Source organism: Centroberyx affinis, unplaced genomic scaffold (genome assembly GCF_046629955.1).
Source record: "Centroberyx affinis isolate AG114_WGS23_722 - 3 ecotype Tasmania unplaced genomic scaffold, CSIRO-AGI_Caff_v1 ptg001459l_1, whole genome shotgun sequence".
NCBI lineage: Eukaryota > Metazoa > Chordata > Actinopteri > Beryciformes > Berycidae > Centroberyx > Centroberyx affinis.
In genome coordinates this window covers 15,773-32,432 of record NW_027279930.1, presented here as the reverse complement: position 1 = coordinate 32,432, position 16,660 = coordinate 15,773, and the positions used below count along the sequence as shown (strand labels likewise).

Below are 16,660 nucleotides of genomic sequence, written 5' to 3'. Positions count from 1 at the left end.
GCAGTTGTGTTTTTTTTTTTTTACTTCCATGCTAGGGAATGGAGGGCAAACCCACCTAAATTCAGTTTAAAAGAGTTTACCCACCTATGAAGCAATAGCCTACATAATCATAATACATAATAATATCAAACTGATGTGAGTAAATTAAGAGTTTTTTAAGGGGAAAATACGCATAAATTACTGCTTTTCTGAAAATATAGCTAACTAATTTTGTTCATGTTGCGGTTATTTTACTTTTTTCATTTACCACTAGATTGTTTCATGCCATTAAATCCAAAGTTGTCTATGGTCGCAATGTAGTTGTAGGCTACCAAAATCATGACTGGGCTTTTTACAATATAGGTGGTTCCCATTATGAAAAACTGGACTCCTTCGCCACTGGTAGATTAAGTTTAGCGCGGAGACAAAAAAAATGTGCTAAACTTAAATAAAAAAATAAAAATAAAAAAAACGGAAATAGAAATAACGAGTAAATTGGGTTTCTCTCTCTTCGTGTATGAATGACGTCATGCCCCCCCACCCTCCTTCCTTATTATCCGCAACGTGGTGAAAAAGGAAAGTGGCTCTAGTGGGATTATAGGCCACTAAGCCCGTTTTGTTTGTGTGTGTGTGTGTAGGGAGGGTTGGGGGGGGGGGGGGGGGGGGGGGGGGGGGGGCGGGAGTTCTTTGACCTAATTTAAAAAATCATATAATCTCAACAACAAACACAGGATTTGGAAACCTAGGCTACTAGGCTATAGGCCGATACTGCGAAGTGCGCTCTCACATTTCTACTATAATTTTATCTTTTTTTTAATTTTTTTTAAAACTTTTTTTATCGGAGGCCCAACTGCTAAGCCTACCTGACAGTGTCTCTCCCGTTTACAAAATGTTTCACGACCTTGTGACCGAGCCGTTATTTAAAAAAAAAATAAAAAATAAAAGTAGGCTAGTCCTTTAGTCTTATATTGACAATAACCGAACATACAGATAGTTAACGAAAAGCTTCGCCTAAACGTTGTGATGAAAGCTATAGAGGCCAAGCACTGTCAGCACACACACACACACACACACACGGGCCAGGCTATCATAGATAACATCTGGGAAGGTTTTTTTGTTTTTTGTTTTTTTTACCGGGAGCGAAAAAAAAAAAAAAAAAAAAGCAGAGGCGCGCGCTTACCACCTGTTGCAGTCCAAATATCCTCGAGCACCAACAGCCAGGCTCTGCACGCGAGCAACGGAAGGAGACATGGACGGATGGGTGGGTGGGAGGATGGATGGATGGATGGATGCATGGATGGAGGGGAACAACACCTTCGCCGGGGCTCGCCGCTCCTAAATCACACAAAACAACACAGTTCGGTTGTCCACCTTGTAGAAAACGACCGGTAACGTTCAGAAGGCCCACTCTGCTTCCAATACGCTTCAATCACAAGCATAAAGTAATTTAGGCCTGTACAGTTTATTAGCCTATTTGTCTCTTTTCCCCAAAAAGCCTACTTTTCTTCAAAGCAATTAGGTCTGAGCGAAACCCTATGTTGGTGGATGGATGCTGTGCCGGTTGTCATCCCCGTTACAGGCAGCACCGGGCCGTGTGTTATCGCCTTCAGGTGTAACATTTTAGACATTTGATTCCCTGTATCACCGTCAACGCTGGCTGGCAGTGCAGCGCCTTTATTTAATGTTTGAACAGGAGCGCCACTGAGCTTAAAAGCGCCTCTGAGATTAAATCACATTTTGGAAAGCAGAGGGCTAAATGCGGGCTAATATTCTTCAGCTGAGATGGGGCGATAGCAGTGTTTTCTGAGCGATCGGTTACAGAGGGGCCTTATAGTCTCTAGCCTGGACACACTCGTATGGAAAAGACCTGACACAAAACAAATAGAAGAAGAATAAAAGCCATGAGGATGATATTCAGTCGGCCGCACACCACCTCTCCAAAAAAATACAAATACAAATCTAACATCATACGAAAAGACATCACCATTGAAATTCAACAGCGTCAAAGCGTTCAATAGGTTGGCTATTTAACATTGATTTTGGCTTTCTTTTCAAGAGCAGCCCGGGCCTATCAGGTGGAATAACTCCCAAACGCGTGTCAGCATCAAATCTTTCCAGCCTTTACAAATAGACTCTACAGTTTTGTTTTTTTTATTATTATGAAGACTGATTCGTGATATTCTACAGAAAATATAAGTTGATCTTCAAATACATCTTTTTCTCAAATATCCGCTGCATCCATTCAAAACAGTCTTTCATCACATCAAAGCCCCAGCGCTCAGCCGGGAAAAATAATAATTTCGCGGGGCCTCCGGGCCTACAGGGGCCCGGTGTTCATGGATAAAAAGGAGGATTTAATGCGCCTACTCCTCCGACCTTTTTAAAACAAGCTGTTTATCAGCGGCGTTCTCAGCTATTACAACCAATTCAGCTGCTCGGATCAATAATTAACGGGCAGCCAACGATCCCTTGACCTCTTGAAGGTCCGGCTGGGAGAGAGGGAGCGGAGTGGACGGATAAATACCGAGGGGCCTCTTCAAATATTCATCTGCCGGTTAATGTGAGCTCCGCTCCCCCGGGACCCAGCCCGCAAGACACTACGGCCCCTAATCTACCTCCGTACACACACACACACACACACACACACACACACACACTCCCCCCAGATTTAAAACCGTTAGTTAAATTCAAAGCGAGCTGTGAGCTCATCATAAGGATTATTATTATGAGGGGAAAAGCAGCCTGGCAGAGAGATGCATGGGAACATTTTGGAACCGGTTCCGTGTTTTTTTAAAGGGGTGGGTGGGTGGGGGGGATGTTCACCGAGAGTCACCGGAGAGCTTGAACCGTGAGAACCGAGGTTAACGGGAAACAGCAGGGCCTGTTTGATTAAACATTAAATTAAAATGGCCACACTCGAGACTATATGGAGCTATTTAATCACGGGAGAAAAGCATCCCGGCTGGTCCCGCTCGCCTGGCTCCTTTCAGGAGGGCTCACCTTCAATTTAGGCCTAATTGAACATTTAGACTGATAAGCCAGCTCCAGTGATTTGATAAAATAGGGGAATGATAACCGAAAATAACCCACACCTTGCTAGATAATAAAACAAATCAAATCAAAACCACAGGCAATGTTACAAAATGGAAACAAGCTCTGAGCTCATGTTGTTAGAAATAGTCGCACAATATCCAAATACTGTCACAGTCGATTGTCATGAGAAAAAAACAATCCACCAATAAGATATTTTTTTCCCTCAGGAGTTTTACACAAAACTCAAAAAATAATTGTGAATGAGAGCAATAAATATGATTTCTGCCTGTTTAAGATAGGCTATTGGCATTACACAGTACTGGCTGATCGTATAGCCTAATTATTCTTCAAACTTCTACCCCATTCAGTAGGAGGCCTTCGGCCCATAATACCAACAAGCTTACAAAAAATGATAAATCATAAATTAAATTTAAAAAAAAATCAAATGTATGCAGTTAGGTGGACTTGATACCGGTGTGATGAGTTGTCTGGTTGATTTTAGAAGAGGAAAAAGGACAGTCTATACCTGAGGATCTTGGACATTTGGATGGAAAAATCTTCCCCTTCTATAGGAAACAGGCATGAAACTTTGTCTTGAAGTGCATGGGGCCATCCGCAGGCATTACTGGTTGCACTAGAAAATAGAAATGTGGTTAACCTGAGTATTATAAACTCTGGTTTACTCATCAACATGAAATAGATTATAAACACAAACACCACGACGCACAACGCACAGTTTGAAAGGGGCGGTTTTCCCCGCAAAATATTATTTGTATCGTAAATGATGCTTTATATTCATAAATATAGGAACAAATAATTAATTTTCTATTTATAATTAAGTAACACCAGAAAAATACAGGAACCTTAACAGACAGATGACAACTCAACATGTGATGACCACCTCCACCTCTAATGATTGAAAGAGAGAAATAAAATCAAAACTCATACAATTTCAAGTATCCAAATTTCCAAAATTTATTCATTTCAAACTGCATATTGAAAAAAAAAACTCAGCTGAAATTGTAACTGTTATAAGGATGGTATTAGTTCCGGTATATATATACATGGAGTGGTTGGCTTCTGCGTACAGGCCACAATTTTTAAAATACAACTACGGGAATGAATTTTGAAATAAAAACTTAAAATATCACAGTAAATATACAGAAATTGTACAAATCAATTAGAAAATAAAGAGCACAAGCGTCATACCTCTAACAGATGAAAAGTGGGAGACGGAAATATAAATTAACAACCTATGTTTTTAAGCTGTGTGTGAGAAAAAAAGTTTGCCTTTTATCTTCTTTTTTTTTTCTTCTTCTTACGAAATTAAAATGTTTTAGTAATATTGACCTTAAATGAAAAAACAGTTTTACCTGCTTCCTTTTATCTGTCCCTTTTCTTCCCAATGTTTGCAGTAATAAAGGAGCATAACTGATCGCTCCTATACAATTCCAGTTCTGCCCTTTTCAACTTTATTTTCTGCAGAACGTTGTTTTCTATAAAAAAAAATGTAACCTCTTGCAGTTTAACAAACAATTTCATCTGATTGTAATGTTTCTTTGATAAATACTGTACAAAAGGTGATTGCAATAATAAAACATTTGATTGCGACTCCCACTTTCTAGTCTTCCAAACTTCATCCACCAGTGAAGAGGGGGATCTCCTACCGTTCCTCTAGAGCTTCCTTAGAATAAAATGAAAGAAAAAAAAAAGAGTCGTGTGTCCTTTTCCTGGAGAACTTCTATACAACTTTTTCCCACCCCGAAATTTTTCTGTACAAAAATAGTCCAACGTTAAGTAGTCCACAGTTTCTCTTAGAAAAGTTCATTATGTTTTTTTTTCTCTCTTTCTCTCTCTCTCTCTCTCTCTCTCTCTCTCTCTCTCTCTCTGCTGTGTGTCTCTTACATGTGTGTTAACGGCAGCGTGCCGTTGATCGTCGTCCCGGGCACGGCGCTCTGGTAGTGCCCGGACATGTGTAGCCTGGTCTGGGCGCTCTGCTCGCTGACCTCCGCCCCGGGCAGGTACATGCTGATCATGTCCCTCAGATCCCCGCTTTGGCAGCCCGGGGCGGCGCGGTGGGACGACGAGGTGACGACGGGCGGGCTGGAGCTGCTGGACTCGGACTTCACCACCGAGGAGGGCCCCATGGAGCCCAGGGCCGTCATCCCCGGCGTGGTTTGCTGGGAGTAGGACATGGAGTAGGTCGGGGAGCCGTTCATGTAGCTCTGGGAGCTCGTCATGGTGTTGTACTGCAGCGCGCTCATGTCGTAGCGGTGCATGGACTGCATCTGGCCCGGGTTGTGCGCGTTCAGCCCCGGGTGCTGGTAGCTCAGCTGGTCCTGCATCATGCCGTAGCCCCCGTTGGTCCAGCCGTTCATGTGCGCCGCGTAGCTGTCCATCCGCTGGTTCACCCCGCCGCCCAGCCCGCCTCCCACCCCTACACCGACCCCGGCTCCCATGCCGTTCCCTCCCGGGGCCAGCAGCCCGCCGGGCAGGGTGTACTTGTCCTTCTTCATGAGGGTCTTGGTTTTCCGCCGGGGCCGGTATTTGTAATCCGGGTGCTCCTTCATGTGCAGGGCCCGCAGCCTCTTGGCTTCGTCGATGAAAGGTCTCTTCTCGCTCTCCGACAGAAGTTTCCACTCGGCGCCCAGTCTCTTGCTAATCTCCGAGTTGTGCATTTTGGGGTTTTCTTGCGCCATCTTCCTCCTCTGGCCCCTGGACCACACCATGAAGGCGTTCATGGGTCTCTTGACCCGGTCCGGGCTGTTTTTCTGGTTGGCACCGGTGCCGGACGTGTTGGTGTTGCCCGTGCCCCCCGTGTTGGTCTGGGGAGCGGGGGGCTTCAGTTCAGTCTCCATCATGTTATACATCAGGAACAGCTTTTAGTTGGAGCTCCCAAGCAGAGGAAAACACAGACACAACTCCACAAGCCAGAGGTAGTAGGACAGAGTAGGAGCACAGCGCTGCTGCCGCTGCTAAAGTTACCTGGCGATTTCCTCCGCAACTTTTCACTGGAGGGAAAAAAAAAAACACAACAAGCACCGAACCGCGTCTCCACACACTCTCACTCCCTCTCCCTCTCGGTGAGTGTGTGTGTGCGCGAGTGTGTGTGTGTGCGAGCGTGAGAGAGAGAGCCTTCTCCCAATAGGTCCCTGCTATGTTGTGTCCACAAACTTCTCCCGTCGCTTCTCCGAAAAAGCATCAACAAACTATACTTTTTCGCCCCTGTCCGCCGGAGCCTTGACAACTCCAGATAGTTTTTGAACAAGTTAATAGACAACCATTCATGTCACGGGGCTGTCAGCGAATAAATGGCTTCGACCTGGCCAATCAGAGCCGGCCTGCTCCCCTGACACACCAATGGGAGGCATTAATTAGCATAAAGGGGCGGGGCTTGCTCTGCCCCGAGACACACACACACACACACACACACACACACACATACACACACACAGGCTGCCCATATGAGCCAATACAAAGTACATATTTACCATTACCAGGCTTATGGAGATATTTCTCTGGGAATATATATGCCAGCACTTTAGGAACACATTCCTGCGTTATATGGAGGGAGAGGGAGAGGCAGAGGCTTGCTGGCTGTTGTAGAGAAATTAGGCTGTGGCTGGTAAGTCTGGAAATAAATTCAGCTTGGTCAACTTTGATGTTATTCTTATAATAATAAAAAAAAAAAAGTTGCCTAATAAAAACAGCTAAAATATACTTGTGTAATAAATATGGTGCAATATGTAATGTGACATGGCATTCATGTATTGACTGACACAAAATATATTTTGTCATAAAAAATGTGTTGCCTAAAAAAATATGCATGGGGATTGTAACAATAATAAAATCAAATGTGTTTGATAAGCTAATGCAGGCACTGATGATGTCATTATTATAGCTTGAAGGTGCTGACATTATAGACACGGCCAATGGCACTGCTGTTGTTTGAATCAAAAAAGCCACTAATTCACCCACTTACAGCCCCAATAACATAACAGCACTTAAATAAACTTTCTTAGTTAACTGAAAGCATTGGAGGGGTGGTGTGTGTGTGTGTGTGTGTGTGTGTGTGTGTGAGGGAGGGGGGTGCTGGTGGTGGTGGTGGGTGGGGGGGATCCGAGGCTGGTTTTTAGCGTTGAAAAGAGGAAAGGTAATCCAAGATGTTTCCCCCTAGTCCTTTTGTTTAGTGAAGTTGAATGCCAACACACAGAAGGCAGACGGGCTCATCTCAGCACAAATAAGCGGTTTTGTTTGGGATGTTGTCGCTACATCTGTCCGGACAAAGACCCAACTCCACTCCACTTCCACTGCCATAGTGCTGCTGTTGTTGTTAGGGCTTTGTAGCGGGGCTATAGGGCTAGTGGGGACGCATGGAGGAGGAGGGGGGGGGGGGGAGATGGAGGGGGTTTTAAAAATAAAGTGTTTCTGCATTAAAAAAAAAAAAATAGAGCTTATTCATATAGTCTTGGACAAGCGGCAACAATTAGTGTGGCTGAGAAGCAGTTAGTCTGGATCAAACCGGCCGGTCTGTTATTATCAGAGGAAACCGAATTCACTTTACAGTTAAATAAATCACTGGTAGTGTGTTGTGTCGAATCCGAATAAAGTTTCTGAGGTTAGGAGAAGTGTTGATGCCACTTGTTTTGCTTTTCTCCCGAATCCCCCATCAGAGGCCGGGGCGTCCTGCTGCGTGACGTCAGCGCCGCCTACTGGCCACAGGGAGGACAACAAGCCCAACTAAAGGCTGGCCGTCTGTTCTCAAAAGTAAACTGAAAAGAGTAAGGAACAGCCGCTTTTTTAGTATTCCGTTTAATGTCTAGAGGTAATGTTATGATATATTTAAAAATATAGGCGATATAATTATTGTTAGTCCACAGCGGGAGAGTCAGCAAAGCGGGAGGCCGGCCGGGCCTGCTGGCTGTAACACTGCAGAGCTCATGAGGCCTTAATATTCACAACACAGCAACACATCTGCCTGTCTAAATCCGCAAGCCAGACAATCCCAATAATTAAAGACAGATCGAGTACATACACCTGAAATAATTCAATTTAAATGCATGTCTCTAAATTAAATCATAATTGAATGTGAATAGATCAAGCCTTATTATTTTTGTTTTAGTCATTTGATAATAAATGGAGGAGCGGAGCCCCCGTGCTCTCATTATGCCGGGCCCCGGCAACCTTACATAAGATTCATCTTGTGCTTAATAGGCTGCGAGAGGCGACACATGCAGCTCGGGCCCATTATAATGCAAGGTTGAAATGGGCCGCTCGGCTGCTATCTGCATCTGAGTGTGTTCCCCGCTACCTCTAATCTGCTTATGATAATAAAGGAACAGCGGGGCCCTGCAGCTCGCTGAAAGCGGGCCCCAGCCGGCCGGGAATGGGCCCTGCATCCACAATCATCCTGAATTAAAGCCGTTATTTGACAAAAACCAGGAGGAACTAGCGGGGCGGCTCCCTCGGACCACTTGTAAGACCCCCGCTATACACCAGGTTGGGACGGATACAGCAAATATAACAAGCGCACGCTGTGATATCAAAATACTGTTTTGTGGCCGCGCAAATGTAGGTGATGCTGCAAAAACAAATGGCGAAAAAATAAATAAAAAAGAGGAACAATGTTATTGAAATACTAATTTATGGAGGAAAAAACAAGAGCAGTGCTGGAGAGTGCTCGGGCTTAAACACTAAAAGTATTATTGCGCATGAAATTATGGCTCTTAGTCTGCTATTTAAAATATAATTTCTGAGCTGACATGTTTATTAAAAGCTGCCAATTAATCCTGTAATACAATTTGAATTGACACATTTTTTTCTACAGCCTGTATAGGGGCTATATTTACGTGTGATGTGAGAAAAATTAAATAAAATGAGAATTGCATGGCAATAATAAATGACAGGGAGAGAGAGAGAGAGAGAGAGAGAGAGAGAGAGAGAGAGAGAGAGAGATTGCAGGTGAAATGGACATAAACTTGTATTTTCTTTGCCACTAGGGGCCGTACCAGGGGCTGAAGACGCAGCCAAGAAAACACTTCATCAAAACACTCATATGTCCTGGAGCATAAAACGGTAAAAAAAAATAATAATATGCAGCTTCAGATAAACCGCAGAATAAAAACGCTTTCGAATTTTGAAGATAAGAACAAGTTTATGTGGATAGACGCTCAAGTCATATGGCCTGATGTCATTGTTATGTTCCTACTTTTTAACTTAATTAGATGTTGACAAATATGTATTAGATTTACTGTCACTAAGTTGACATTTCCACTTGAAGTTAAATAAAATGTCCACGTCATGCTAAACCGAAACGAATGGCCTGCACATCTAGGCTATAAATCATTGCATTAAATATATATATAGCCTACATGTAAGATTGACGATAGGTAGTTCAACCTAATAAAATAAAATAAGCTAAAATAAATAAAATAAAATGATAAAAACGAACCAATATAAATAAACAAAAATAATAATGAAGGTTCTGTCATTTGTAATTCAACCGGTATTTTTTAAAAGCATGTTATAGAAAGATGAAACGAAAAAAAAAAATAGGCTGAAACAAAATGATAGGCCTAAATCTAATAGCCCGCAGGAGCAAATAGGCTTTTTCTATACTGGACTGTAATGTTTGTGTATGTTGAGCAGAAACCAAGCCGGCCAGCAGCCAGTCAGTCAAACTCATGATGCCATGCGGTATCATTCCACTACACTGCATGTTACACACACACACACACACACTCACTCTCACACACACTAACATACACATCAACAACACACACACCCGCACACACACACACACACACACACACACACACAGACCGGGCTTCTCCTCTCCACCGCACTCCAACTTACGTGCCAGTTTGGGAGTCGTCCTCCTCTCGTCTTGATTGGCAGAAATAAAACAAGATGCCATTTTCTCAGTGTGCCGGGCTCAACCTCCGGCATAAGCTTCCACACCCTCCTCCGGGGGCGAGGGAGCCGCCGGGGGTGGCGGGGGGGAACAGCTCCAGTCCCCGGGAGCGTCAAACCGTCCCCCCCCCCACCCCACCCCACCATCCGCTCGCCCCCTGTCCCCCCCGGTAGTCCGCGCGGTTTCGATCCGGCAGCCGGTGCGCGCGGGCCGGCGTGCAGCCCGGCAGGAGCCCCGCTGTCTGTCTGGGAAGCTCCGCTCTCTCCTCTCCGCTCGCCCTGCGACAAGAAAAGCCGTTTATGGCGACACACAATGTGAAAAGGGGGCCGATTTAAAAAGGAGAAGAATGCAAGCAAGAACAACAAAAGTCAGTTATAGCAAAGTCTATGCCTCTCCTCTCCTATCTTCCACCCCCTAGCTTAGCCCACATAATGAGCAGGAAAAAAGCTTTATATTTTGTTCACTGGGTATTCACAGATAATTTGAAGCCATTGTTTCTGCCACAGATGGTTCTTTTTAATACAATAACGGTGCTCTTTGTGAATAGCGAGCCCACAATAAAAATCTAAAGCGTCCTCCTGAATAACCATTTTGTTCTCTCTTGTATAGGCCGAACAAAAGCGCCAGTGAGGTAATGGCCTGCCTTATTGAAAGCCTCAGAATGGGGATTTGATAAAGATTTTTTTTTTTTTTTTTTTTTTTTTTCCTCCGCTCCTTTTTCCCTTCGCACAAAGTACACGGCAATGTCAAAGAGAAACTGACACGGCATGAAAAGGAAAAAAAGGCTCGAAAAAGTGCTTGCTGTTTGCAGGTTGCAGCTATTATGTAGCCTATATTGTAATCACATGGGCCTATTATTATGATTATGATTATGATTATTATTATTAGTATTATTATTATTATTATTTAGGCCCTACAACTTTTTGCGAAAGTCAGAAGTGAGAGGTGATTTTCGGGGGGCTGCAGCAGACCCAAGATCAGGTGAAAGGGAGGTTATGGATTTTGCAATGAAGCTTAAAAACCAGAATACATTAGCCGGGTTTGAATCCAGACAGCATCCATAGGCCTTACTATGGATTTGCCACAGTCTCATAATTTTTTTTTTTTTTTTTTGCAGAGGGTGAGTCAAGGTGTGCTTGATAGAATTAAGCATTCAGGCTGCATATCCTTGAACTCCTATTTCTAATTCTGCCTTCTTCTTCTTTTTTTTTTTTTTTTTTTTCTTTTTTTTTATAACTGCAATTGCCAGCAGCATGTGCCAAAAATAATACACTTGCACGCTCTGGGACGGTGCCAAAGCATCGATAAGGCAGTGGAAAATGTCCCAAAAAAAAAAAAATGCATGGATGTCAATAGGGGGGAAAATCAGCTAGTTGTAGATACAAGGTTTCAGTGCAGTCAGCACGGATCAGCTCCTCCAGGATGGATCCTATAGCGGTGTACTCGGCCTGCCCACGGTTGATGTCATTTGTAATTAACTCATGGCTAATCAATAAAGCGTTTAACAGCAAACACAATGGACACACAGGGGATGATCCCAAGCCAAACATATTGGATGTCAGTGATCGTTACAAGGTGAGGACACCCCTGTCTGTCACAGTGAGGGAGGGAGGGAGGGAGGGAGGGGGGGAAGACAGGAGAGGATCGGGGCGTTAGATGCGAGAGAAAGAAACGGAGAGAAGGGCAGAGGAAAAAGAGAGGGTAAAAAGAGGGAAAATAACAGAGGACAGGAAAGGTGAGGAGAGGAATAGGGCACAACTTCGCCGGCGTGAGTCATAGGTTCATAGAGTTACATACACACACACACACACACACACACACACACACACACAGAGACTCAGCTCCTTTGTGTAACCCGTACCCCTCTGTAAAACGGCTCAACCCTGCCCAACACCTGTATATTAACTCCGTGGGTTCAAATCCCAGCCCTGCTTTTGACTGTAGATACACACACACACACATACACACACACACACACCTTCTCCACACACACACGATAGATGTATCTTCACAAACAAATTCAACCTATATCCGGTTCACGAAAGCTTCCGCGTTTACTGTTCCTCTCTGCTTTTTCCCGGGAAAACAAAATCCCTCCGGCGCACAGGAAGTGATGCGTTTCACGTTTTCCGGTTCGTTCGGGAATAAACGGAAGAAGAAGAACTGGGTAGTCAGCACGAGCAGCGATAGCCACCATGAACAGACAAAAGAAGAGAGAAACTCAAACTGCATCAACAGAAAAATCTAAGCTCCCGCCCACACTGTTTGATTGACAGCTGATCGAAACCAAAACAAACGAGGAACTCAAGGATTACCACTTTGAAGTATTTTCTGTTATTTAGCCTGGCTGGTGCAGTCCCATCGCTTATACGGGACGGTTTTCAAGTTAAGCCCCCCCCCCCCCCCCCCCCACCTTTCCGGCCTGACAAACAACACTTCTTTCAGGAAAAAAAAAACAAAAAAAAACGAGAGAATGTAAACACAGAGGTGAGAAAACGGGTCGCGAAGAGCCCGAGCGAAAAGAGAGAGGAGAGAAGAGAAGAGAATAAGTGTGCTAGAGGAAGATTTAGAGATTGAGAGAGAGAGGGAGAGAGAGAGAGAGAGAGAGAGAGAGAGAGAGAGGATCAGCACTCTCAGTAGCAGTGTGAATAGGCTTAGGCAGGGAGGAAATATGACTTTGGCTCTTTATCTGATCCATCGGTGCCACAGTCTGCATCACAGACATACCACTCATATTAGAGAGCTGGACCGCTTTTAATTAGAAACCCATCCAGAGAGCCAGGGGAATGTGATAGCATGTTGAAGAACTACGGGGGTGACATTTAAAAAAAAAAAAAAGCAGGCTGGAAGCGAGGGAAGAGAGAGAGAGAGGGAGAGAGAGAGAGTCCAGTGGCACCAGGCCTTCAGAGAGACTAGCATCATCACTGAATGCTAATGCGTTTTACATTGAAACTGCCCATTGACACCCCCCCCCCTACACACACACTTACATGCTCAAACACATACATACAAACACACACACACACACACACACACACATCCCGCAGCATTTCCATATGCATGAGAACGAACACATTTGCCGCGTCTGTTTTGTGCGTTTTCCCTCAGCTCGGGCCTGATGGGAGAACCACACTGGGCTTTCGCTCTTTGTGTGTGTGTGTGTGTGTGTGTGTGTGTGTGTGTGTGTGTGTGTGTGTGTGTGTGTGTGATAGAGACACACACTGAGACAGTAATCAGTGAGAAAGAGGGGCCCTGCTTGAGATACAAGGCCAGCCAACTGTCAATCATGTCACACACATAAGAGATAGACACACACACACACACACATACAAACATTACCACACACTTTAGGACACACACACACACACGCACCATTGTATATGCATTCATTAACACTGCTCCACTTGTCCTTTAATAGAAATAATAAGAGCACACACACACACACACACACACACCATTGTATATGCATTCATTAACACTGCTCCACTTGTCCTTTAATAGAAATAATAAGAGCAGTGATGGGCTGTTTGGAGGCTCTTGGTGGGTTCAGGTACACAACATGTACTGTACTTGCAATGCTGTGAGTTCAAATCTCTCCCATCCCTCAAGCCCTGAAACATAAACTAAATAAAGTCATAATCGGCAATATGTTCATATCGATAAATGTTTTTTTTGTTCAGGAAACAAGGCAGGAAGGCAGAGACAGCTGTCAGATATAGTTACCTGACACAATTCACTGGGATCTCATTAGTGGAGAATGGGACATGGCTTAGACATATATCACACACACACACACACACACACGCACACACACACACGCACACACACACACACACACACACACACACACACACACACACACACACACACACACACACACACACAGAAAGTCTCCATTCCCCTCTTATAAATCACCATGCCGATCAGTCCTGGTCCATGTTAACAGATGACTATGTTTAAAAAGCCTGTATTCCTCTAGGTGGAATATTAGTGTTAATAGCTAAATAATATTGCATACAAAACAAGATTTGGCTCTAAAATGAATTTTATTAAAAAAAAAGCTACTGTATATATGTTTAGTCATCTTGTTCCTGTTTGTTTCTCAAATAGCCAATATATGAATTTGGGACACATCTTCAGTTATTCGCTTGGAGTAATCTAGTTATTGAGCTGAAACATAATCTTCATCACTCTCATTCTCAACATCATCCTCGATGAAACCATCATTATCATCATCATGAACATCAACATCATCATCATTATCATCTTCATCATCATCATTATCATCTTCATCTTCATCTTCATTTTCATCTTCATCTTCATCTTCATCTTCATTTTCATTATCATCATCTTCATCACCATTTTCATCATCTTCATCTTCATCATCATCATCATCATCATCATCATCATAATCTTCATCTCCATCATCATCATCATCATCTTCATCATCATCTTCATCTTCATCTCCATCATCATCATCATCATCATCATCAATCTTCATCACTGTCCCTCCTAAGAACTTGAGTTTGATGAAGAACCAGGCAGAGAATGACACACAGACTGAAAAAAACATAAAGTATCAGGCAAAAAGAGCAGCAATATTCCACTCCAGGTAATGACAGCCATTCTACATATTAGTATATTAGTACAGATACATTATGGGATGGCTGAGTGAGATATCGAAGTGGTGCCAATGGGGACAAACAGCATCACTATAACTGACTCAGATGATTTGAATGATGATGAAAAAGTCATTTGATTCGACTTAGTACTTATCAAGGACAACACTGAGTATTTATTACAGCTAAATACTCAATTATAAGACAACTTGCATCACTTAAGGTTGTACTTTATAGCAGCCCAAAGCATATGAGTTGACTGATGGTTCCTAATGGCCAAGTCAGATTAAATGCTTGAATGACATTATCAACCAAGACATTCTAATGATCAACATCACTGGACCGATCACAAATATCAGATGAAAACACTGACGCCCGATCATCAGACCAGCTAAACCACCCACTGGCATCATATTAAAATGATGTTTCGCATAATAGCCGACTCAGCTCATTTGACTGACGGCTAATAACGATCAAAATCGAATCATCTGACCGAGCTGAATGACATCAGTTAAGCGATTACTTACGAGATCGACGGATTTTATGATCAACAAGCGTGATTGACGGCTAATCTGAGAATTCACGGTCGCTGTTTGATCGTGAAATGAAGTCAAATCAAATAGAAACATCAGATCCTGATTGACGGTTATTAATGATCAAGTCAGATTAGCAGGCCCGGCTGAAAGGACGACTCATCATCTCTGTCTGTCACATGATCAGCATCACATGGTGGAAGGAACAGAGTACAGTAAGGCAGTACAAGTTGTGTACTTTTTGGAGTATTTCTGAAGTTAGTTATTTTCACTTAAGTATGTTTTGACTGCATTGCGATCGCTGTCAAGGCATTTGAAGTGATGGAGAGAGAGAGAGAGGGAGAGAGAGGGAGAGAGAGAGAGATTGACAGCCGCTTAAACACACACACACACACACACACACACACACCAAAGCAAAGTATCAATAGGTTAGGTTTGGTCTGTTGCCACCAAACACACTGGATCAGAAAAACACACTCTGTAGTATACACACAGAACTCTACTGCACACACACACACACACACACACACACACTCACAGAACTCTACTGCACACACACACACACACACACACACTCACAGAACTCTACTGCACACACACACACACACACACACATACACACACACACACACACACAGAACTCTACTGCACACATACAGCCACACACACACACACAGAACTCTACTGCACACATACAGCCACACACACACACACACACACACACACACACACACACACTCTATATTACACATGCATACATACAAGATGTTCAACACTGACACTCATCATAGACACATCTTCTTTCTCTCTCTCTCTCTCTCTCTCTCTCTCCCGGCCACCGCTGGTTTTGTTTACAGGCCAATTTGAATGAGAATTGAACTCTCTCTCTCTCTCTCTCTCTCTCTCTCAGATGTTTCTAGAAAGCGGTCTAATCCTGCGCGGGCTGCTGCGAGGCCCCGGCCCTTTGTTTGGGATTACTGCAGCTTAGCGCTAGCTAACAATGAGGAGATGAGCAGCTCACCTCATCGCCGCTAATGAAGTGTGGAGAGTCATTTAGCCGCTAGCTAGCTGCTAGCGAGCCGGGATGATACCTTCACACACGCCTGCACACACTCTCTCACACACACACGTTTGTATTACTATACTTGTGAGGACAACATTCACTCCTCAACCCCCTAACATTAACCTTAACACAAACTAGTACACGCTTAAACCTTTATTCCGACCTAAAGCTAATGCTAATTCTGACGCTAAAACCCAAGTCTTAATCCTAAACTGGCTTTAACTTTAACTTTAACTCATAGAGATAGACATACATGTTAGATATACAGTCAGTAAGGATATCTAAAACAGTGGTGCTCAACGTGGGGTCCGGGGACCACCAGGGGTCCTTGAGGGGGTTCCAGGGGGTCCCCAGCAAACTGATGAATTGTTAAACTTCAGCATTATTTCATTTACAAGAAGTGAACACAATTAGAGAATGTAGAAGAATGACTGTTTTGATCCTAGTTTCTCTGTTATCTCTCTAGCTACAATACAGATAGTCATGGAATCCTGGACAAAATCATATCTAACAATAAAAA

At 43.6% G+C, this 16,660-nt stretch overlaps 1 protein-coding gene across 1 annotated transcript; it reads right to left on the bottom strand.

Moving 5' to 3' along the window:
• Nucleotides 1–3,974: 3,974 nt before the first annotated feature.
• Nucleotides 3,975–6,280, bottom strand: sox2 (SRY-box transcription factor 2). The gene has a single exon (XM_071526775.1). The coding sequence runs from the start codon at nucleotides 5,880–5,882 to the stop codon at nucleotides 4,914–4,916; it is 969 nt and encodes a 322-aa protein (XP_071382876.1). The 5' UTR covers nucleotides 5,883–6,280; the 3' UTR covers nucleotides 3,975–4,913.
• Between the last annotated feature and the right edge of the window lie 10,380 nt (nucleotides 6,281–16,660).